Raw genomic sequence first — 24076 nt, forward strand, 5'->3', positions numbered from 1 at the left:
CCCTCCTGGCTGCAGGTGATCTCTGCACCCCTGTGCTCTCCTGGCTGCAGGTGATCTCTGCACCCCTGTGCCCTCCTGGCTGCAGGTGATCTCTGCACCCCTGTGCCCTCCCTGGGCTGCAGGTGATCTCTGCACCCCTGTGCCCTCCTGGCTGCAGGTGATCTCTGCACCCCTGTGCCCTCCTGGGCTGCAGGTGATCTCTGCACCCCTGTGCCCTCCTGGCTGCAGGTGATCTCTGCACCCCTGTGCCCTCCTGGGCTGCAGGGGCACAGCTGCCCCACCAGGGTCTCACCAGGGCTGCAGGGGAATCCCAGCTCCAGCCCCTGGAGCAGCTCCTGCCCCTCCCTGTGTCCTGACCTTGGTGTGTGCAGGGCTCTTCCTCTCACACATTCTCATCCTCCTCTTCTCTGGCTCCAATTACATCTGCACTATAATTTTTTTTCCTTCCTGAATTTGTTATCCCAGAGGTGTTACCACCTTTTCCAATTGGCCCAGCCCTGGCCAGCAGTGGGTCTATGCTGGAGCTGTCAGGGATTGGCTCTGCTGGGCATGGGGGACGTTTGCAGCATCTTCTCACAGAAACCACCCCTGTAGCCCCCCAGCTTCCTGAACCTTTTTGGCCACACAAACCCAGTACAGCAGCAATGTTTTAGAGGCATAACCACTTGCTGGCTGCTTTGAGGGCTGTGAAATGCTGGTTCTGACAGGTTTCTTAGGGGACAGATGCTTTAGAGAGTGTGTGAAGGATTAGTTGAGGGTGCTTGCTTGCATTGTATTTGTGCTCCTTTATAACTTGTAATGCTGAAAGTTAAGCCTATAGAAAGAGCACTGCACACTTCAGCTGTTTTTCACATGGATGGTTACACTTTCTCCAGTATTCATGGCCAACAGTTTTGTGCAACACAGGTCCCTTTCCTGGAGAAAATTTCTTCTTCAGTTTTATCTCTCTAGCACTGACATTGAGCTAGCAGGTGAAATTAGATGATTTTGGTCTCTCTTTTCTTCTAGGGTTTTTATGTTTGCATCACACAGTATTTGGTACAAGGTCTCTTTCTTCTCATGTTCAGTTTGAACCACCTGCCCTATAATAGTAAAAACTAATTCTTAAGTGTAAGAGAATTGGTCATCTATACTGCTATCAAATGTGGTTTGATTTTTTTTTTTAAATTGTGTATTTAAGGGGTTGAGTGGGGTTTTTTTGCACTGTTTTGGGGGGATTGCTTGGGTGGGCTTGTATTTTTTTCTTTCACACTCTCCTTTACAGAGTTTTCTTTACTAAGAAAAGCTGAAGTTCCAGGTTTCAGTGTGAAATGCAAAATGCTGTGTCAGTAAGTACCACTGCAACCAAGGCAAAAGGGGCTTCCACGAAAGAAAACTTCAAACAACACATGTGACATGACAATATTTATTGATTCCAATTAAGGTTAAAAAAATTTCACAGCTGTCAGATAAAAATATCTGCAGAGCCTATTTAAAAGAGAGCTGAAGAAGGAAACCAAGGGAGACAGTCACCACAGAGGCACTTTAGAAAATGCTACAGTTATAAAAGGCACAAATTCATCACACACACAGCATATATATTCCTGCAAAGTGAAGTCACTCTTTTTAAGTCTATTTTCCAAAACACAGAGGCAGGCACCACTGAGCACTGAGCTGCACAGGAGCACAGCAGACACGCCACAAGTGGCAGTCTAAGACAACGCCTAAAGGAATTCACTGCAGAGACACTTGGAAAGCCAGGCTGCTTTGGCTGTCTCATTTTTACACTCTGTTCTTCAACAGAAGGAAGATCAGGGTGATCTTGAGGTGGTGGAGACAGGAGAGGGAATGTTAGTTCATTAGAACCTAGGTCAGGTTTATCTGTGAATGTTTGTCACCTGTGGTTTGAGGGGGTTTGCTTCTTGCCCAACAGCAGTGGCAGGTCTGTTATTTAATCTTGGCTCCCCAGTATTTCTGGAGGTCATACCATTCCTCCTTCCTCAAAAATATTACTGAATATTACAGGTCTCAGAAAAGGGGAAAATATCTTAACATTTCTGCACATCTGTAAAGCTCACTTCAGTGAAACAACAGTCCCACTGTGGACACAGAAAGATTTCTTTAAGCCCCATGGTTTCCTGTCCAGGCCATGGGTTCCAGTGATGGACAATGCTCAGAGAGGAACTTACATGATTCATGTCTTTGTATTGAGAGCAGATGTGCTATTTGGAATCAATATCTGCACTGGGGAAAAAAATGCACAAACTAAAGGGAAGACAAGGGGGCTGCCTCAGATTGCTCACATCCTTGTTATTGTTGAGTAGTCTATACAATTAGATTTCAAGTACTTTGGTTAACATGGATTTTTATGCCATGACCCATCATTCCTTGAAATGTACAGTGGCTATCAGAACAGTGTAGAAGAAATGAATATTTGTTTTTAAACTCTTATGAGCATTACAAATACAAAATATGGACGGTAACACAGTCCAGTTTGTAAGAGACAAATACAATTATTTCCATGATTGTTCCTATAGTACATTTTACAAAGCTGGTAAACTCTTGGAACTTTCATGATAGCAGCTTTCTGATCAATTGTGTTAATAAATTAAGAATACAGCACAACTGGTTATCCATTACAACAGACTTCATTCCTCTCTTCAAAGGGTTGGCATGAATTTTAATTTCAAAAATGTAAACCAGTGCTAACAGTTCCCTCTACCCACAGGGAAGCAGCTTAATTCTCTACCTCCATTTGTCAATTCCCTCATCAGGCTGGCATCCATGTACACAAGGTGCCACATATTCCTTTTGTGTGGAAATGTTGAGAAAACAGTGGCAAATCTTTTTTAATCCCATAGTGGTGGAAGGTCCACAGAACAATCATAGCAAGACACGGCTGTAAAGACAGAGAGAGCTTTCCAAAAGCTTTGGCAGTCTGCAAGGAAGAAGACAGAGATTTTAGAGGGTTAATACAGACATCACAATTCAGACCTCCCAGCTCCAACCAGATTTAATTAGAAATCTCAGAGAATCCAAATTTATTTTTAATAAATTAATTTGAATAAATCCCTCTCTCACCTACTTTAGTTGTGGCAGATTAAGATGAGACATGCTTTGTGGGACTGCTTTATATTTTTTTTTCCATTTTTCTTTCACTTTGAAACTAAGAATAAAAAAGGCTTATAAGTATGGAAACTTTTCAATATTTTTTTTAATTGGCCATTCTCATGAAAAGCTTAAGTTATGATTCAGTTCAGTTTTAACTACCCAATTTCTGGTTTTGATTGGAATTTCTCCCCCTGTGTCCCCTGATCTTGTTAAACTGGAAAAACTTCTGCCAGGTTCAGGAGCAAAGAAGAGAGAAATACATTCTGGATGTGAATAAAATCGATTTATCCTCATTAATTTCATGAATTTGCTCCCCTTTAGAGAATGTGGAGTATTTCTAGGGCAGAAGCAGGACCTGAATTCCAAACAGTTTTGGCAGAAAAATCATCTGCAAATGCAGCAGCTCTTTATATGTAATCTATGTATTCACTGTCTAGCACTTGCAAATATTGGGGCCAGGACTTCAAAAATACCTTCCCAAATTTAGGTTCCTAAGTTTATTTCTGGCCTGAGAATTGTGTGAGTTGCCAAAGCTCTGTACTTCCCATTCAGTTTTCAGTTCCTAATTCATGTAGTAAATAAATCACAGGCAGAGAAAGCCACATAGAAGCTCTCTGCAGTAGGCAAATGTCCCAGCAAATTAGAGCTCCATGTGATACAACCAGAGAGGCCATATGCACACTGCTGCACTCCTCCTCTGCCTTAAAGATCTTTATGCCTGAAAAGTTCCCCCATGCATTTTAAAAGGCTGTTATGAGGCTATTCATTTGTGATAAAATCCAAGCTGCTGCTATGAGATGATGTTTAACCAGCACATCAAGTTAAAAAGAACAAAACCTAAGGGCCAGAAAGCGAGGTGCTGCTCACAAATATTACAGCTTTCCAAGCAGTTCAGTGCATTTCCATGGGACTATTTGGAGAACAAAGTAGTGCTCTATACAAGTAAGATCAGATGCTAGCCCAAAAACTCTGCCTGAGACTGGTGATACAGCTCCTCCACCGTCTGCTCACACCAGTTGCTGAAGTTATTATTATATTTCCCTTCATGGCTTTTTACTGCAATCCAATATTTTTTACATATAAATTGCTACTCCTTGAAGGGGGAAGTGCAACAAACAGGCTCTGAAAAATTCCAGACATCTCCAACTTCATGTACACCAGATCTTATTCTCAGCCACACCTGTGTCTCCCTGTTTCATCTTGTGCACAGGTAACACAGCAAAAATATCTAGAACAAGGTACCAACACATTGACAAGTAGGCACTAAGGTTTTGGTGGATGGATTTTTCTTTTTTTTAACTTCTCCCCCTACCCCTTCATACTGCCTTCTTTCTATCTTCTTTTTTTTTTTTTTCCCCCATTGTTTGAACAGTACCCAGCTGTGGAGAGCAGAAGCACTTGCATGTGACTCTCCAATCCACAGTTCTCTTTGATCTCACTATCATTTAGATCCCTTATTAGTTACCAAAAGTGCATAGTCAGTGCAACACAGCACAGTAGGCAGAAGTGGAACTGCTAATCCCATCAATATGGTTGTTAGGAAAGACCAAAACTCTAAATCAGCAAAACTGTGTTCAGCATGAAGCAAGAGTTTGGGGGCAAATAATTTGGGGGTTTTTTGTTTTGTTTTGTTTGTTTTTCTTTTGTTTTGTTTTTCTTCTGCTTTGTTTGTTTAAGGCTAACACTACATTTTCGAGCCCATTGTGCCCTAGCAGGCAAGAGACAGCCTCAAGGTGCTCACAGGGACAGACAGACTCCACTGGACAGGAGCTCTGCTGTGCCAGGCAGCTGTGAACACATCTGGGGAGTCTGAAATTCAACCACATTGCCAAACACAGCAGAACTTTTGTCCTTTAGCTCACTGTAGGACATATATGCCACTGGAAATGCCAGCATCCTAGGGCTGCATGGTTAGGATAGATGAATTTAGCCTGGCTCATCCCTTAGGTGCTCCTTGGGTAAGGAATAAAACCACTAACAGTTTCTTGCCAGTAATTTGCATGAACTATCTGATTATTCTGTAAGCTCTGGATTTCTTTTCTCAGTCTACCCCACAGGAAGGCAGAAATCCTTTGTTTACAACTAAAGATTTTGTTGTACAGTACAGTACAAATAAAGTCTGTGGAGACTTGGGGTTCAGGGTCTGGTTTGACAGAGGAGTAAAACCAACCAGAAATCTCACCAGAAAAGGCTTCAGAGAGGTATTTTGTCACTTCCGTTCTGAGATCTAGATCAAAAGCTCAAGGTGATAACACTTGGTACCCCAGAAACTCAACAACCAAGAAGTGGCTGCTGGAAGTAGTCCTGGACTCTAGGGGTTCTTTTTCAATATGGATCCCTTTCCTATATCCCTTCCCTCTTGCCTATTTTCTCTACTGTCTTCACCTCTTCCTCAGATTTTGGAGACAGAAAAGTACATGACAAAAAATAAAAAAGAGAAAAAAAAAAAAAGAGAAAAACCCTTCATTTGTAAGGCATTGAGCTGGCACCTTTTTCAGTTTCGAACCAGAAGTCCCTTTTTGTAGGCAAATAACCCAGCTGCAGCCACAGAGGTGAAGAAAGTGGAAAATCCAATCAGCTTTAGCAGTCCTGGCACAGATGGCAAGTTCCTCTCCCAGAAGGTTGTAGTGATGGGCAAAGCTGGCACATCCTGTGGGGAGAACATCCATTATCCACATTGCACCTCCACTGTGAGGAGGGATATAAATCAAAGAGATTCTTGCAGCAGGAACAGAACTGAAGCAGTAATATCTTATCAAGAAGCAGTATATCCAGATTTCTGCTCAGTTAAAGGGAGGAACACACACATGGAAAGGATTCACAGCCCAGTTAAGAACTGCAGCTCTTTCCAATCCTGCCTTACAGGCTTGTCACATGGGTTTGTATCCTCTTCCTTTTTTAGGGAAGGGAAGTTTTAGTGAATAAGGGGAAGTTTATTGTGGCTTTGATTCAGTGAACTTACATAAAAACAGACAAAAAAATTTATCTCATCAGCAAAACAGCAGAAAAAAAATCCAATCCATTTTATCTTCATAAATACTTACAACTGATTCAGGTTCTGGCTTCCAGATTTCACTGTCTGGGATTTTCCTCATAGCAAACAGTATCTGAAAATAAATAACATTCTCAAAAAGTACCACTGATTCTTCAAGACAGGAAAAAAAAAAACCAAAACTGGCTTCAATGGTTGTTTAAAAATGGCATGACTGAGCACATAAATCACAGTGTATTCAAATTTTAAAAGAAAACTCAACCTTTTAAAACTTATTTCTGTAGAGGGCTGATATTTAATAAGACACTCCTTCTGGTGGAATATAGAAAAATCTCTTTATGCTTAGTTAGTCCATGCAAGATACTGGAATCTGGCCAGTCCCAGGGGAACAGGATAATGTGATTATGACTAAGAGTTAAGCAGACACTCATGGCAAAGTGAGGCATGAAGACACCAGCTACAAGGAACAGCTTGTTTTGCAAATTTTATCCTGATGTAGGAAGAGGAACAGCATCCTGGGAGTGGTGACAGACCACTACTTTCAGGGAGAGAAAAGCAAAACTAAAACTGAAACCTTTGCAATGGGAAAGATCCCATTCAAAGTATCAAAGATAGCAGAGATCACAAGGATAGCAAAGACTCTTTGAAATTATATTCAGGGAAGATAGCAAGATTAGCTTCTTCTACAGTGAAATAAAATGGAGGTGGTGATTATAATGTTTTCTCTATTCCAGGCACTTGTAGATTTAAGATTTAACATCTTTTACAAGGGCCTTTTAGTGTAGACAAGGCTCATGGACAACATGAACTCTTCAATGCAGGAGAGTGAGAAGCACCGAATTTTCAATGTTTTCCTTTCATAAGTAAATAAGGAAAGGAAAACATCAAATTTTTTTCCAGTCAAATGCACCTATCTAGTCCTCTACTGAGGAGGTTCTGCTGCAATGTCCTTATATCAGTGAGGTCATGAGACCTCTGGGGCTTTCCAGGAGCACCTTAGGTACAACTTTCTCAAATGGGATAATTTATAAACAATTGATCTCTGTCTCTTGGGACTAGATGAACTCTCCACATTCCTTCCAGGACAATTTGTGTTCCTTGACTAGTTTTTAGCCATGAGGTTCCCTTCACCTCATAAAACAAAGATTAAGTTTCTTTTGCTGCTCCATAAACTGTAATGTTCTGGAAAATACTCAGGAAAAAATAATGGGCATTTTCTCAGAAGAAAAATATCTAAATCCTTGTTTAGTGACTCTGTTAAGGCTGTCTCAGTGGAACATCACTGTGTTGGAAACACTGAGGAAGGGCCTGGCTTGGTGTGCAGAGCTGCAGGACTGAGCTCTTCCCATGCTCTAGCAGCCAGGATCCCTCAGTACAATGATTAACAGATTTGGGAGAAAAATGACTGGGGGAGAATTTTGGACTTCTGTAAAAGAAGAAAAACTTAATCCTAGAAACAAGGGGAGAGTTTGACAAAATAGCCAGAGCCCTTCGCTTCCTAACATTCCAAATCTAAGTGCAAAACCTTCATCCTTTTTGAAGTCAATCCCCTTTGCAGAGATTTGCATGAAGATTCAGAACACCTGAAGCTGTCAACCCTCAGTTCTCGTTTCCCCTCCAACCACAAGATCTTTCATTTTCCACAGGACATTTTACAGTGTCCCCTGGGCATCCCCTGTACCTCTCTGGCTGCTCTTTCTCCAGCCTGGATAGCCCCCTCCATGTATCCACTCCACTCAGTGGCTGTTTCAGTGCCAGCAAAATAAATCCTGCCAACGGGCTGCCGGATGATCCTGGAGGGGCACAAGCAAAAAGTCACATCAGCTGTATCAGGAAAGAACTGAAATAGCTGGGTTAATGCTGGAATTAAAATGTTTTAAATGACAGCAAGCACTTGAAGATAATAGCGCTGGGTGAGTGGAGCTGGAGGGGGACTCTGGGTTGCATTTAATTTCTTACACTGAACACACCAGTGTTCATATTTTTTAAAGGTTTACACCATTCATAGGTGAAAATGACAACTACAGGTGAAAAGGACAACTATTTTGAGATGAGACTTACACTATCTCACAGTTCCAGCCCATGGCATAAGTACCAATGCCAGGCATTACTGGCACAGTGCAGCATTCTGAAATATACCCCCATAATATTTGAAGCAATAGGTAAATAAACAAAAAGCATTTTTAAACTCTATTTTTGCCAGAATCTACAATAATTATCATTTTAATTACCTCAAATACTAAGGCCTCCATAAGCTCTTTGTTATAATTGATTTATTGCTTTAAGTTACTTTTAAATTACAAGAACTTCAACAGAATGGCTCTCCTACCAGATTAAAACCTGTGTATCTAAATCAAATCACCAGTCTGAAATAAGTCTTTTACTTCTTGGTAAATCTTATTTTCATGCAAAAACTTAAGTGGGAGAGGACTGTGCACAATGACTCACTGATCACTATATTAAGCTTTCACTGCTAAAAAGAAAGGAATGGTTGAAAGAAATCACTCATTACCATCAGTGTTGGAAAGAACTAAGTCTCTGTCAGTATTTCTAAATCATCAGCTAAAGGAGTGCTTGAAATGGTTGCACTGATCTCAAATACCCAAAGCCATTTTTGTAAGCAGACTATGGAAGCTTCCCAACTCCCTTCCCAGAACCTCCTCAGCTGAACTCACCAAATAACAGGAGTGAATAAAAGCCCCTCATGATACTGTACTCATCCATCATGAAGCCCAACAGAGACAAGTGGAAGGTTATCCCATCTGTTTCAAACATCCCCCAGTGATCTTAAAGGTATGAAGTGAACAGTGACAGAGAATTTATGACCCTTTCTGAGGACATTTATTAACTTGGTCTTATCCTAGCACTCCAAAGCCCACTGTAAATAGACACTGTACCTTCCATACTGAGTCATTACACCTGGTGGGAAGTAGGCTGTGTAGCAGCCCCCAGAATACTGCTCTTCACACCAGTTCTTCTCTTCATAATGCACAGGCTGTAAAACAGAGATTAATTCACTCAGGGAAAGGACAAAGTCTCGAGGAAGTTAATAACAGAACTGAGGAGAGAGCAGAGAAGAGCAGTTTATCATTTGTTGCATGTCAACATCTGACAAGATGAGCACATTTAACAAGTCTCTTAACACAGTGTGAACTCCACACAATAATCCCTGAGTTTTTAAAAATAAGAATACACTTTCTAAAAAACTAGTTAATCTGAGCATTGTAGAGCATAATCCTCTTCATCTGTCAATGTTAATTTATGCTTTGTGCACATACTTATGCTCTGAGGCATGTGAAGCAAAATTAACCTCTGATGCATACAGTTCTAATACTTGTAATGTGTACCTGGGGTACAAATACACACTGTTGAAACTGAAAAGTATAGCACTTTCATGGTTCTGTGTACAATATCATTGTGTTGAAAATCATGTGTTCTCCAGATTGGTGTCTACAACTTTTAACTCCGTAAAATTGTTTTTAAAGGTATAAGTGGCATTAATCACATAATCTAAGTGTGAGATCACACCAATCCTAACAGTCATTTGCCTTTACAGGAAAGACAAGGCAAGGGAAAGGCAAAAGAAAAACAACCCAACACATGCAGCAGTGGATCTTAACAACGAGTAAGAGAGAAGACACACCATGGACAGAGAAGAAAACAAGCCTGTCACATGTGACAGCAGTGAGGTTTATGGTGACAAGCACTGAGAATCCCAGCCATGGAGCTGGGCAAGAACATATCAACAAAACCACCTCTTAATGTTTCATTAATGTTGATAAAGCTTGTTCTTATCCTCACTGTCAAACCCAACACTAGGCTTGCCATAATCTTCTCTCCATGGTCTCTCTTCTCTCCACTCCCCTAGAGAGGGCAGCAAATGCTCCCACAGCAGGTGCCTTTCCCAAAGGTGCATTTTCAGAGATTTTGTGCTTACATGTAAAGCTTCCTCTGATCCCAGAACCTTTGCATAGAGCTCACATAGCCTCGTCTTCCTGAGAGAGAAAAGCAACAGAAGACTTCACTGTGAGGAAAGAGAAAACAAATTCCTTCTAATATACCCTGCTACTAAGAGGACAAGAATTGTATCTGCTTGAATTTGAGGTTCCAGCTTTTTAGGATCTATCCCAATTCATCAGCCTCTGGATCACAAGAAATAACCTGAGCTCCTGTGCTGCATAAGTGCTGGTTTTCCAGCAGTTTTGCAAGCTGTTCTCTTAGGATAACTCCAGCAGCCCAAATCCTCAAATTACCCAAAAAGTTAAGTACTCAGTCAGGAAAAAAGCAGTAAGGCATTGCACTTTTTTTGTCTTGGCACATAGACTAACTTACAGTTTGTTCTTACAAAGATGCAGGTCTCAATATACTGCAGCTCTCAGGGAATCAGTACCTCATTTCTGTTTATATAAAATTTCCTCCTGTTTTAAGTTTATGAGTCTATAAATCATTGAATATACTTTATTCTGTAGCAAACCCCAAGGGCAATAATTTTGTTCCTAAGCCCTTGGGTCTTACTCTTAGCCATGCTGCACCAATCCCCAAAAGCAAGAAGATCAGGAAGAAATAACAATTATGGAAAGCAAGCACAGCTCTGGAAAGACATTTACCTCTGGAAGAAAATCCAGTGCTCACAAAAAGCCATGCTGGGCACAGAAACACAGGAGTCCCAGCTCTGAAACTGTGAGGGGCTCCTCTTTCAGCTATAAAAGCATGTGAGGAAACCACACATAATTGCTGCAAGAAGCAACCCAGCTCTACATGAGCCCAGCTATCCCCATGAGCAGCTGAACTCAAAGAATGTCATGGAAAGAGGATGAAGAGAAACAGGATGATTTGAAGGGCCTTGAAGGTGCCTTCACATGTAGGTTGGAGCTTGAGCAAGAAAGTGAAGGTTGCTACAGTTCAGGAAGAGCTGTGGCCCTGGGGTGGTTTTGCTGCTGGCTGGTGTCAAGCCCAGCAGCAGCAGGGGGAAGGAAACAACCCCTTCCTTCTGCCCTAGGGCACAGGACAAGGGTCAGCCTGCTCCAGAAGCAGTGACAGGACAGGAAGGCTCAGAGAACTCCAGGACCTGAATATGAACATTCCCCTGGAGTCAGGGGGGATACAAATCCAGCAACAGCCATGAGGAAAAGGGTGATTTCCCAATTTTTCCATAAATGAGGTGAGCACTGTGACCTGCAGACCACCAGCACCTACCCAGTGACTGAACAGAATGAAACCATTTTAACAGCAGGGTCCAGCCAAGCCTCTGCTGATGTCTCACAAACGCCACCAATTCCTCCTTTGAGGGCAGATCAGAAACAGCACAGGGCTCCACAGGAAAATGAGTTACCACCTTGGGACCCATCTGCTCCTCCCAGCAGCATGGCAGGGATGAGAATGACCCCTCTAGACATGCCTGTGCCCTGTCCTTTTCCCACAATGACTTGCAGATCCTCCAGGGAGCCTGGAAATGGCATGCCAGTGACAGGTAGGTATTGTCACTTGTGGCCAACTGCAGGGCTCCTGCACAGAGGTGCAAGTTCACAGCTGTGTGCTGAGTACATTGCAAACACAGATCAGCTAGTTAAAGATAGCTGTGCAAAGGAAAATATTAAGCTTCAGGTCAAGGGCATCTTCAGACTCTTAAGAAGTGTAGACATTGGAAGGAATTAGTCATCAGTAATAGGGTATTATTTGACAAGAAAAGAAACCCCAAATGAGCAAACAAAGCAAAACCCAAACCAACAGTTTCTAAAGGATTGAATTGCATCAACATAAATCAATCACTGAGGACATTACCCCTAATAAAAACAATCTTTGCATCTTGCTGGTGTCTCTGCAAGATCTGCATTTTTTGCCCTAGAGAAGTTTAAAGAAATTCTTATTGATGGACTTTTAGTTAATGCTAGCGTGGAACAAAATAGCACTACATGGAGTAATATGCAGTGAGTAAAATCCTCATTTCTTGGCTTTGGGCTCAGCTCTGAAATTGCTATAAGCACTAAATAAGAGGAATGTTATGCCTTGGAGCTACCAAGGTAGGCTCCTGTTGAGAGTCACACTGTGCCCAGCGTGGAGGAAGTGCAGACACTCAGCTCTTCTCCTGGTCTCTTACTGCACAGCTGTGTGGGGTGCTATGGCCCTCAATGCACAGCTCTGAAAGGCAGGGCACAATCTGACCACTGGCACCTGACCTGGGAACACCAGCTGGGAGGCAGCAGTGAAATTTACTTCCTTTACTCTGGCTTAGCTGTAAAAAGATTTCTATCCTCTCCCACAGCTTCCAAGCAATGATTTAGGATAGCTGCCACAGACTCTACATCCTACTCTGAATCAAAGCTTTCACCCTGTCCTCAGCACCATGAAGGGAGAGCGCAGGTTGTGTTGGTAGGTGAGCACAGCATCTCAGCAAAGTTCACCCTCTGCAGGGTGTCACAAGAAGCCTGTGCTCAGAACAGCCCTCCCTGCAGCACCACAGCCCTCATCTAAATTATACAAACTGGTTTTCCCCTGAGTGTATACTGGGAGAAGGTCTGGGTTCCTTTTCTGCCTTCTCCTGCACCCCAAATTCCACTGGAAGGAGGGTTGTGCTCTTGGGGAGGACAGGAGCTGTTCCTGACTTTTCTGGCTGTGGCCAAGACTGCTGGAGCCAGAGACAGCCCTGCTCCAGGGTACAGCCTGCACATTCCATAACCATTCTTTACCAAGGCAAAGTCCCTCCTAGTCCAAGGTTTATTCCACAAAAGACAAGAGTTCAAAACTCCTGTATAAAATCTGGCTGCTGGCAGCAGCAGAGACAGGTAATTGTGCTTTTAATGGCCAGGGAAAAGGATGGTGCCTTGCAAACAGCCAGGACAGACCCTAATTTCATAGAAAGAAAAGCTGCTCTCAAGGACTGCAGATGCTCAGTTCTATCAAGGGTATTGACACACTGTGTAAGACACCATTTGGTGTTCAGGATGGCTCAAAATTTTGGGCACACTGGGTTTCAGAACACCTACATGATTTTATCATCTGGCACCTGCTGGGGCACTATCTCAACGCCTCAGTGCTTGTCCATTCCTGCCAAAATTAAAAGGGCTCTGTGGTACCAGGCTGTCATTTGAAAAGGCTGGGACATAAACAGCTCCATTTAGACCCACTATCCCCAGACTGCCAGATTATCTGACATGACTGCATCTTCTCTAGTTAGACCAGCTATTACTGTAAAAATGTTTGGGAACACTGCTCCTTTATCATATTTTAAAATCAAATGTATTTTTTCCCTGTCAAACCAAGGCTCTCCTCTTAATCCACAGTTTCTATTTGCAGCTTTCATTTGATCAGATACAGTGAGTCAGTGTGATGGAAAATAAAAAGTCATTACTTTATAAATTCCATCTTATTAATATATCAAAGCGTACTACTCTATGCAGAGATTTGTTTCAAGAAGACAGTAAAATGACTTTTATCTGTGCCTGAAGGGCATTTTTTCCCCACACTAAGGATCCAGAGATGGAGGCAGCTTTCTGACCCCTTGGTGATGCTGAAGCTTGCTCATAGTAGCTACAGGTTCAAGTTGCACTAAGTTACAGATACTGAAAGGAGTCTCCAGGGTGAACAGAAAATAAAGGTAAAATCAAACACAGAGGCCAAACCTTTCCCTTCTGACAAGCTTTCCCAGAGCTCAAGGCACCTGCAGGAAGCCAGGGAAGCAGCAGTGGGAGGAAGAGGCTGGTCTTGGATACTTTCCAGCAGAATATCTACACTACTTTCACATTGAGCACCTTAGAGCTGTTCCTTAGAAAGAGTCACATAAACAGAGAAGCCTTGTGGGAAAATAAGAACCAGGAGCAGAGAGTTTCCAAAGTGCAAGAGCTATGTGGGAATTCCCTGGGTCCTTCATCCAAAACTAAGTAAGGCATCTTCTTCCCTAATGTCTGCCCACTGGCCCAAGCTTAGAAAACTTCCTTCAAATCAGGGCATTGGCATTTTTTTCCTATTCTGGTAACTAATAACAAAATTTTGACTCGAATTCCACACAGATCTCCAGGGTTTGTTCTTACCTTTCTTCTTTGGTGAGACCTGTCAGTCTTCTGCACTTCCGAGCAAGAATGAAGCTGGAAGACCACAAACAATTTACTCCATTATGCTGCTACATCCCCTGCATTATTTAAAATGCCAATAACTTGTGATGAGATGCTGTGATTCACAGTAATAGCTTTAGGGTCTCTAATAAAAAACATCCATTTCACCTTTCTGCATAATGCTCTACCTGCTGCTTGCAGGACTCATTTAGGAAGGAACCACTCTGAAATTCATGTTGGAATATTTGCATGAGCTGTTTCCCAATTACTTCAATTTCATTCAGCCTTGGGTGCAGGCATATAGCAATGACACAACACCTGGGATTGAGCTGGAAATATTTTTTTAATAAAACTTTTAAGACTGATCATATTCTCTGGTTGCTAAAATAACCAGAACAAAATAAAATTTAATTCTAGAAAACAAATTTTCATTTAAAGAACTGAAGTACTTAGAAGTACATTTTTGCAATAATCCTCTTTTTCTTCTCTTTCCTCTTCTCCAAGTTTGTACTTTGCCACACACAAAGGCAAAAGATTACAGCAAAAAAAATTAGAAAGTTAACTAGAATTTAATTTTTTTAATTAGCAATGAAATAATAGAGGAAAATTTGGAAGTAAAACAATCATAGAAAATTACGATGCACTGAGAAATTCAACTTTTAATTATTTTTAAAGTATTTCCTTTCAAAAGTATCAGATTTTCTACTTCAATTGCTGCCTCTAAGACAAAATAAAAAACATAACTAGACAAGACACTTTCTTTGTCCCTTACCCTATTATGGCAGGAAAGCTGCCATCAGGCTTAGTGTCATCAAGTGTTAGACCAATTGCAGCTTCCTCATCTTCAATGATCATGGTACCACAATACCCTGGTAAGAAGAAGGTGGAAAAGCAGGCATGAATCAAGACACAGGAGCTTCCAAGAAGTTGTAAAATACTCAGTCACCTCCTGCTGATCCATTCCAAGACTAATAGCCAGAACATGCCAGGATGCAGAACCCTCAAGTTCATTTAGAAAGGGGAGGGGTGGGTGATGTTTGTAGGCAAACAGATGTGGGCTCATTACAGCCATTAATGAGAAGTGGGTGTTACTGCATTGCAGTTTGCCTTGGATTCAGTGACTTCCAAAAGAGGACTCATGATGGAAGCATTCAGCATGTCAGAGGAGCCCAGGATGACTAACCCAGGTGGGGATGTCTGTGGGAAGACACCTTCAATTACTGCTGACCAGTCCATCCAGAAAGCAGCATTTTTGCAGACCCTTCCATCACACATCACTGGTACCTTTACAACCCTGCACATGTGGGAGAAGCTCACCCCATAACCAGGTGCCACTCAAGGAGAGGACAACAGAACAACCAAGGCAATAAGCAACAGGCATTAATTCTCTATTCATGACTACCTCCTTTTTTCATTTCCTCACCCTCCCTCTCCTCCCAACCAAACTCTCACATTTCTCTCACAGGGGAAGGCAAAAAAGGCATAGAAGAATATGATGTCTCCTTCTAAGGTTTGGCATGCTCTGAATAATGAGTCTGTCCTGTTGCCAGGTAGTCTCTTCCCTCTCTCTGTCACTACTATTCCTTTCCATTAAAATGCAATACCCTTCTTCCTCCAGAAAGTTTCCTTGTAGTACACGATGCACTTGATGACTGAGCCCATGGGGACTCTGTTGATGAGCTGGTTCCTCATTGGGGGCAAAGGTGGGTTGAAATGAATCTTCAGACAAAGAGCTGGAGGAATGGCACTGATCACATATTTGGCCTGGAAAAGAAATTATCCATAAGCCAAATACATTCTCCCCTGTGGCATTCACATTCTCTGAAATAATTCCTCCACCTACGATTTTTCTCCTGGGAAGCTAAGAAGCCTCAGAGAAAAGGAAAACAATTGTTATCTCATTTGCTTCTCCTGTGTTGTGCTCATGTGGAATGTGTTTGGAGATTGTTACCCACAGGTGATTGTTTCATTGGATTCTGCTGTGAGTTGTTTTGACTCGTTGGCCAATCAGGGCCAAGCTGTGTCGAGACTCTGGAAAGAGTCACAACTTTTCATTATTATCTTTTCAGCATCCAGTAAGTATCCTGTCTGTATTCTTTAGTACAGTATAGTCTTCTTTAATACAATATAGTATTATAAAGTAATAAATGAGCTTTCTGAGAATATGGAGTCAGATGCATCATTCCTGCCTTCCTCGGGACATTCCCAGCAAATACAATACTCCCCTACTTCAGCCCAAGTGTACTGCCCTAATGGTCTTGGAGGACATCTGGGGAGGCTGCAGGGTGTATCTTGTGGAGCAATTTTGGCATTTAGCATAAGAATTGCAAAACTAAACCCTCACAAAATGCTGCTCATTAAATAACAAGCAAGCATTACACAAACAGCCATCTGTTCAAATGATGGGCAGCTGCCCTTCCCCTGGTGTTTAAAAGAAAGCACTGTGCTCTAATAGTCCACCGGTCTCCCTTCCATCTGGACTCCTCTGTTACAACTTGGAAGCAAAGCTTGCAGTGTTTTTCACTGAAAGTTTGTTACTAAGTTAGATTTTGCACCTTATAATCACCCTCTAATTCAGAAGGTAACTGAACACAAAGAGATGCCAGGAAAGGAAAAGTCTGCACCCACACTTTGCTTTTAGGCAGGACTTTAAAGCTCCTACACTGCTGTTACTTCAGGACAATGAGAATGTGTGACTTTCTGCCACAGCCACTTAAATCTCTGCTGCATTTTTGTACTTTGGAGAAGTCAAAAAGGAAAAGCTAAAGGTTTTGTAGCCACCCCTATTGACTTAGTGGACATGGCATTACCTCATACAGCCCGTGGTCCAGGGTCTCCACGACGACGCCATCCCCGGACTGGTCGATGCGCACCACGGGCTTGCGCAGCCTCACCCGCCCCCCCAGGCGCTCCATCATCTTCTCACTGATCTGCCCAGAGCCCCCAACAAACTTCCTCTCCTGAAACACAGACACAACAGCTCAGTACAGTGCTCGTGGAGCGTGGATCATGGCAAGGATTCCTCTCAGCATTCAAAACAAACCTCCTTCTTCCATTGTTACCGAAACATTTTTGGGAATTTTGCACTCTCTGGAAATGCACCCATTTAACTTTCTTTTTCCATCAGCTTCTCAAATCCTTCCCATATTTGACCACCATTTGAACTCTACTCCAAACTAAAAGTAACCTTGTAAGAAAATCCCTTCTCCAAATGTGGTCTCCATAAAGATGCTACAAGCCTGTGTGAATCAGCAAGACTTCTGAAAAGAGCTTAAACCTTCAAAACTTTCTCTGAGCTCACTCATCCCTGCAGAGCTCTGTGTATCAGAAGTAGGAAACCTGATCTTCATAATAAATAACAAGATGTAAGAAGTCACATAGCTCACATCAAAAATGCCTGCTGCACTATGTAATTCAACCCAGCTTAAACTCAAATCATCGCTAACATAGTACAGAATTCAAATAATATTTAATTAAACATATTTAACTTAAATTACCTACAGTAATTGCTTATCTATGCATATTTATGCATTTTAATATGGTTAATGTATTTGCATTTTTATTTATGATTAAATAATTAGTATTTCTAAAAATATATCCATTTCTGATACAATTAGTGAAATTTGCACTTCTCAAGTAGAAGACCATTAACAGGGCCTTTACTTTCTTCAAATGCAGAAGCAGCTCTAATGTAGCAGATTGCAAACATTTCAAAGCAATACCATATTTAAGCAGGGGTGTTCATTTTCTTTAGAGTGATCTTAAAATCTTAATGGTGTTAAAGCTTGGAAATTTGCATCTTAGGAACCCAGCTCTGGGCTACATTTTTAGTGTTAACTTGCAGCTGACATTGCCATCTCCATTAAGTGCTTCTGCAGTGCTAAGGATGGCTTCAGCCTCGTGACAGAAATAAGCATAAGTAAAATTTTCTCTTTTCAATGAGGATAAGCAAAGCAAATGCTTTAATCTTTATCCAAAAAAAAAAAAAAAGACAGATATAAATCTTCAGATCCCTGGGGGCAATGCTATCAGTAGGGAGCAATCTTCAATACTAATTTTTGCAAGATCCAGATTAAAGAGTAAATTAATAAAATTAGTTATCAGTGTGCTACTTGTTCAAAAATCATGGATGTCTCTGGACTAAAATAAACCCTCAAAAGAATGAAATTAAACCAGGGCCTGCCAAGGGCTGCAGGAGGTGATGGCTGTACCAACCTGGCCCCCGTTGGTAGTGGAGAAAATTCGTGCTGTGCCCCCACACTGCTTCACATACCACAAAAACCAAAGGGCAGAGACCTCGTGGGGCTCAGAAGTGACATCCACATTCACAAAGAGAGTTGCAAAACTCTTGGCAGCTCTGCAACAAAGACAAGAAAGCTAGTTAATTTAAAAACAGGATAATGCTGACAAGATTGTTCTTGAGTAGGCAGGAGCCTCTCTTTGGCAGCCTTTTCTTTCACTGTGGGGGCAAAGGATTCCTTAATTTCAGCTGAAGTAAGGAATTATCAATTCCTTTTATGCAATATTTTTCAAGTAATCACGCAAAAAGTATTAATGAAACACTCCTGTAATTCCAGAAAAATTAGGACATTGAGAGACAAAGCCAAAGAATATATCATTTTATGCTACTATGCAAAGTTAGCCTCAGGACTAAGCACAGCAAACCCTCCTGTCTTCACTGGACTCCAAAACCACACTGTCCCCAGTTCCTGGGTAACAAATCAGATGTGCATTTTTGTCTGCCCCTGCTGGATGCCTTTCCTCTCAAGAACACAGCACAGAGATTACTCAAAACCCACCATAAAAAAAAGTTAGGGGTAATTTCTAAGCTAATTATCTAAGAATGGTGGATTAGTCAGCATCCATTCGCTGCCCAATCCTCTGCTCAGGGAGAGTTTTGCAGCTGGAACACAACAAGGAAAGAAATGAAAGTAGGAAGCCATAGCAGAAGTGACAGCATTCATGCCAGAGTCTGGCCAGAAACAGGAAAGGATACTTTTGGTAGCTCAAGTCAGTATTTTAAACAGTGTCCTGGCATCCAGTGGCAATGAACAGAGAAACAGAAAACTGATCTGTGTCTGAAAAGGGATCACTGCTTTATGTACTGTAGCCTGTTCATTCATAGCAGCTCTACTGTAAATTACTGTATAAGCCTGTACAAGATTTTGGGGTGCACTAAGACAGAGGTTTAATTAAGACTCAGGGAAATATTCCTCCTGTTATAAGTAAATACTTCCCTCTGCCTTCAGTCTGAGGAGGAGTTTAAAGAGCCATGAAGAGGACCAGGAGATGCTCAGTTTAACTGCATTGTAACTGATAGGGATGGAGATTCTATAGATACTTTATATGCAAGGCATCAAACCCAGTACAGAATCCAATTCTGGTTGCTTCTTTCTTTTTTTAGTCTTCAAACTTCAAAAAAAAAAAAAAAAAAAAACCCTAGCTCTAGCATACTGTTTCAAAGAACACTAGATCTTTACAGAAAAAGGAATCTCCTTTCTAAAAATGCAAAGTCCCAATCAAGTACAAAGCTGGTCCATTTTCTGAAATATGGGTGCATTGTGAATTTGTTCTTGACAGCCAAAAATAATACAGAAGTTTTTCATCTGTATAAACACATACTGTAAAATGTTATCAAACCTGTATTTCCCCTAATGTGCATGTATTATTAATATTTTATAAGCAGATGCTATTACATGGTGGTTACACTCTACCAGACTCTGCCACCTTCTCCCACTGCTTTTCAGTTCCTGATGTTTTGTCCAGAAATGGCAGTATGATTTAAACCAAGAGCACTCAGGATATTTCCAGCATGCAGCTGTAGCCAAAAGCAAACCTGTACAGTCTGCTGGACAAGAGGAAACAGTAAAAGATTGCCCTTCTGGATCATTAACTTCCAGGGTGGGACATTTCTGCAGCATGCTACCTCAATCTTGAACAAACAGAGCAAATCAAGCCAAGATGCACATATAAAATCTGAAAAGTTATGCCAATATTCAGGTAAAATGTCAACTCTTATTCCATCACAGCTGGAAAAAACATGACTGTAGTCACATGAGCTATTGGATGTTGAGTGAGCACCAGTGAGTGGTGCTTTGCTCACTTGCACAGTTCCTCACCCTGTCCAAGGCTCAGAGGGCCAGAACAGCTGTCAGCACACATTTCCATCTGGCTTTACTCAATATGGACCATGGCACAAATGAGAAAGGTTTTCTATAGGCTTCTGTGCAATTGTCACTCTTGTGAAAGCAAAGCCATGAACCAGAAGACTGAAAGTTTTTGGACAACAGACTGCTGTCCACTAACAATCACAGACTATAGAATGGTGAAAGAACCTAAAGTGTCCTTTATCACCTCCAGCTCCAGCCTCCCTGTCATGGGCAGAGACACCTTCCACTGGACCTGGTGGCTTCCAGCCTGCCCTTGGGCACTTCCACGGATGGAGCAGCCACAGTTTCTCTTGGTAACACGTGCCAGTGCTTTATCGCCCTCGTGGTAAAAAAAATTCTTCCAAATATCAAATTCAACCCCACCCTCTTTCACTGTAAAGCCAGAACCCCTTGTCCTATTACTAATGTCCTTGTTCACAGTCCCTCTCCAGCTCTCCTGTAGTCCCTTTAGGCACTGGAAGATGCTCTAAAGTCTCTCTGGAGCCTTATCTTCTCCAAGCTGAACAATCCTCTCAGCCCGTCTTCACAGCAGTGTTCCAGCCCTCAGATCATCTTTGTGGCCTCATCTGGACTCACTCCAACAAGTCCAACATGAACAACAAAGGCCATGCTGCTCTCCAGAGGCTGCCTGAAGCCAGAAAAATGTCCCATAAAAATGTCAGTGGCAGCACCAGCCCTAGTAGGCACGAACAGGTTTCTTCACCAAGCTCCAGCTCATGACAGCCACATGTCAGATACTCAGCAATTCTGAAGAGGTTGCTGTAGAAATCAATCTGCTCTTCAGCAACCAGGATTAATGGGCTTCTTTTTTTCCCCTTCAGTGAGAAGAAAAACAATCCAACTGTTGTTGAATGGCAAGTAAAGAAAAATTACTTTGACGTATACATAAAACCAGGAAGCATTTTCAGTTTCCCTATAGTGCAACAGCTGAACAATAGAATGATGAGATCTAAAGTGATTTAGTGCTACTGAAAGACAAATGTTATCTTTATAGCACTTTGGTAAAATCAGCTGGTCCAGCACAGAATAAATGTGTGTTGTTCCATCAAGAGTTTGATTCAAAAACTTGCTGTAACCATAACATTTTTCTCTGAAAGGCTAAACACACAGTAAAAAGCAGGAAAGTGCACATAACAGATTAGGGTACTATCCATCTCTTCAGAAATAAACCTTCCCAAATACACTTTATTTTTATTTTTGTCTAAAAAGTTAGGAAAATGTAACAGAATCTTCTGAGTGTGCTGACAGGTGTCATGGTTCATTATTACAGAACTTTCTCACCCCTTTTCTTTAAAAGGGCTGTATTTTAGTGATAGCTATACCTGTTTGAAAGGCAGTAATGCTTATTTAGCTGTAAAGTATATAAATATAAGCCATTATATTTCACATTAAAAAGTTTCTTACTTTGTCCAGCATATTTTATCTATTAAATCTTGCATAGTCATTTTGTCCCATTCTTCTGCACGTGGAGCCTTCCATGGAGCTTCATTGGGAATCTGAGGAGACATAAAGAAAAGCATTTATCAGCAACTGAATGAGTGCCAAAGAAATACAAATAATCTTGTCTTAAAATGTAAACTCAGCCTGCAAATTCCTGGCAGGTAACACTGAACTTAACAGAGAATGCTTTTGGGGGAGTGGGTTTGTTTGTTTGCTTGTTTTAACATTATTTTCCTTTTTAGATTGAAAAATAGAGAACGGTTTTAGAGTTAAGAAATGTCTCTAAGTTATTCCATACCTCTCACAATTATCTAGACAAGTAAGAGCAACCTCTTTTCAAATTTTGTAGCTCAGTCAATGGAAAACTGGTAAAAAACTAGAACAAGACAAGAATGAATTCTACACAGATTGAATTTTAAGGTAGAAAAGGGCAAATGTTTAAGTTCTGCAAGTTTCTTAAAATATTACTTACCAAATCATCAGGAAAAAAGGTAAAAATCAATCACAGGCATAAACCTTGACATTCCCATTACCAGAAAAACAAAGGGATGTGTGCAGACAGCCTCAGCAGCACAGGATTCAGAAGAACTTGCCAGGAGGCCACTCTCAGATGTGCTCTGGCCATCAAAATATGTGGCTGCTCTTGCCAGCACTGGGTTTGCTCAAGGCAGAGCAGCTTTGCCTGTCTGCACCCCAATCCCTTCCCTCTGCCCCTCATGGAGAAAAGCTGAACTGATTCAGCTGCAATGCTCATGCCATACCTCCTTTCCCATTTCATCCAGGGTCCTCCATAGGTTGTTGTAGTCCAGGTAGGCCAAGGGATTCCACATAGGAGGGAATGGGCCTTTAAAGGTGTAAGATTTACCCTAAAGGATGAAAACCAAACAAAAACATCATTAAAAACCCTGAAAGATCACCATAATCATGGGTTCCATGCATGGGAAACAGCACCAAAAGGTTAAGTGTTCACAAAAAGCACAAATTTCATCCATCCATGTGACAGCTTCTGATGGGTCACTGTCTGTGTGTGCAGGACACAGGACAAAAACACAGGAGGTGCCTTCTGAACATCAGGAAATGTTTGTTCACCATGAGGGTGCCTGAGCACTGAGCACTGCCCAAAGGAGCTGTGGTGTCTTCCATCCTCAGAGATACTCAAAGGTTACCTGAACAAGGTCTTGAAACCAGCTCTAGGGGGTTATTCTGTCATTCCTGTTCTTCTGCACGTGCAATTTAGTGTGATACACAGCTGAATTAGCAAGTCAGACTTCAGAATGCCAATGCAGAACTGATACTTTACCTTCAAAGCTTTGCATTTGGCACTTCTGGGCAACCAAACCCTGCAGTGGAGTCACTAATATCAGACAAAAAAAATGAGATGAAACAGCATTGTTTGACTAAGTAGAAAAATCGGTTATTCATTACTGAAAAGGAGATTTATTTATTTATTTATTTATTTATTTATTTATTTTACTTGTTTTTCCCTTCTAATTGTTCATGAAAACACGTGACTGTTAATTGCATTTAGCAGTTTGGGTTTTTTTTTTTTCCTTTCAAAATCAGACAAAAGTAGTTGTGGTAACCACTATTATGCACTAAATCACAGCTCAGAGACCTTCCTGGGGAAAAAAAAAAAGTCTCAACTAACCTAAAAATTACCAGCACTGCAGAAAATGTAGCATTTACTGAGTAGACTTATTCTTCTAGCCCAAGACCCCTATCTGCAAATTACAGAGTGGGACAGTGTGAGCAATACCAATGTCTTAATTACATCATTAAATATCTAATAGTCAGTTTTTTTTTTTATCTAAATCTCCATTACTAGATGTTCAGAAAGTCTAGCTTAATTAAGAGTGGAAGACAATGGATAATTTGTAGAACTGTTTTATTTACATGGGATTTCCCTCTCTGACTATATGGATGGCAGCCTAATAGCTTTAAAAATTCACTAAGAAAGGCTCATTACCATTATCTGGGTACTTGTTTTTTCACAATGCATTATGGAGGCCATAAGATAGATAAATAATAAAGGCCATATTGCATGCCACAACTGGTGTTTCAAAATTTATATTAAATTATGTATTTAAGTGGGGACTGCATGAGCCTGAAAGTCAAACAGTAGAAGTACTAACTTTTAATAGATATTTGATGCAGTGCCACACCAATCCATCATTTAAAAAGTATTTACACTGGCTTAACAAAATCATACTGCACCAAGATTTAATATTTATAACCAGGTAACAACAACTACAATGTCTTTTTGAAGAGAAGTATCCAAAGACCACTTACTCAAAGAAATGCCAGGCCTGATTTGATTTAGGCTCTTTATTAATACT

General features: G+C 41.3%; 1 protein-coding gene across 1 annotated transcript in view; it reads right to left on the reverse strand.

The window, feature by feature from the left end:
• Window positions 1-1391: 1391 nt before the first annotated feature.
• LOC103815768 (amine oxidase [flavin-containing] B) overlaps window positions 1392-24076 on the reverse strand; it is a 51346-nt gene continuing 28661 nt past the window's right edge. The window contains exons 4-16 of the mRNA XM_009089606.4: window positions 22502-22606; window positions 21705-21796; window positions 18346-18487; window positions 16941-17090; window positions 15735-15894; window positions 14903-14999; window positions 14110-14163; window positions 10020-10077; window positions 8980-9077; window positions 7764-7875; window positions 6135-6197; window positions 5580-5740; window positions 1392-2917 (exon numbers count right to left, since the gene is read on the reverse strand). Coding sequence (XP_009087854.2) covers window positions 5585-5740; window positions 6135-6197; window positions 7764-7875; window positions 8980-9077; window positions 10020-10077; window positions 14110-14163; window positions 14903-14999; window positions 15735-15894; window positions 16941-17090; window positions 18346-18487; window positions 21705-21796; window positions 22502-22606 — 1287 coding nt within the window. The 3' untranslated portion in view covers window positions 1392-2917; window positions 5580-5584. The remainder of the gene's footprint in view (window positions 2918-5579; window positions 5741-6134; window positions 6198-7763; window positions 7876-8979; window positions 9078-10019; window positions 10078-14109; window positions 14164-14902; window positions 15000-15734; window positions 15895-16940; window positions 17091-18345; window positions 18488-21704; window positions 21797-22501; window positions 22607-24076) is intronic.

The sequence above is a fragment of the Serinus canaria genome, chromosome 1, assembly GCF_022539315.1.
Source record: "Serinus canaria isolate serCan28SL12 chromosome 1, serCan2020, whole genome shotgun sequence".
NCBI classification, from domain to species: Eukaryota; Metazoa; Chordata; class Aves; order Passeriformes; family Fringillidae; genus Serinus; species Serinus canaria.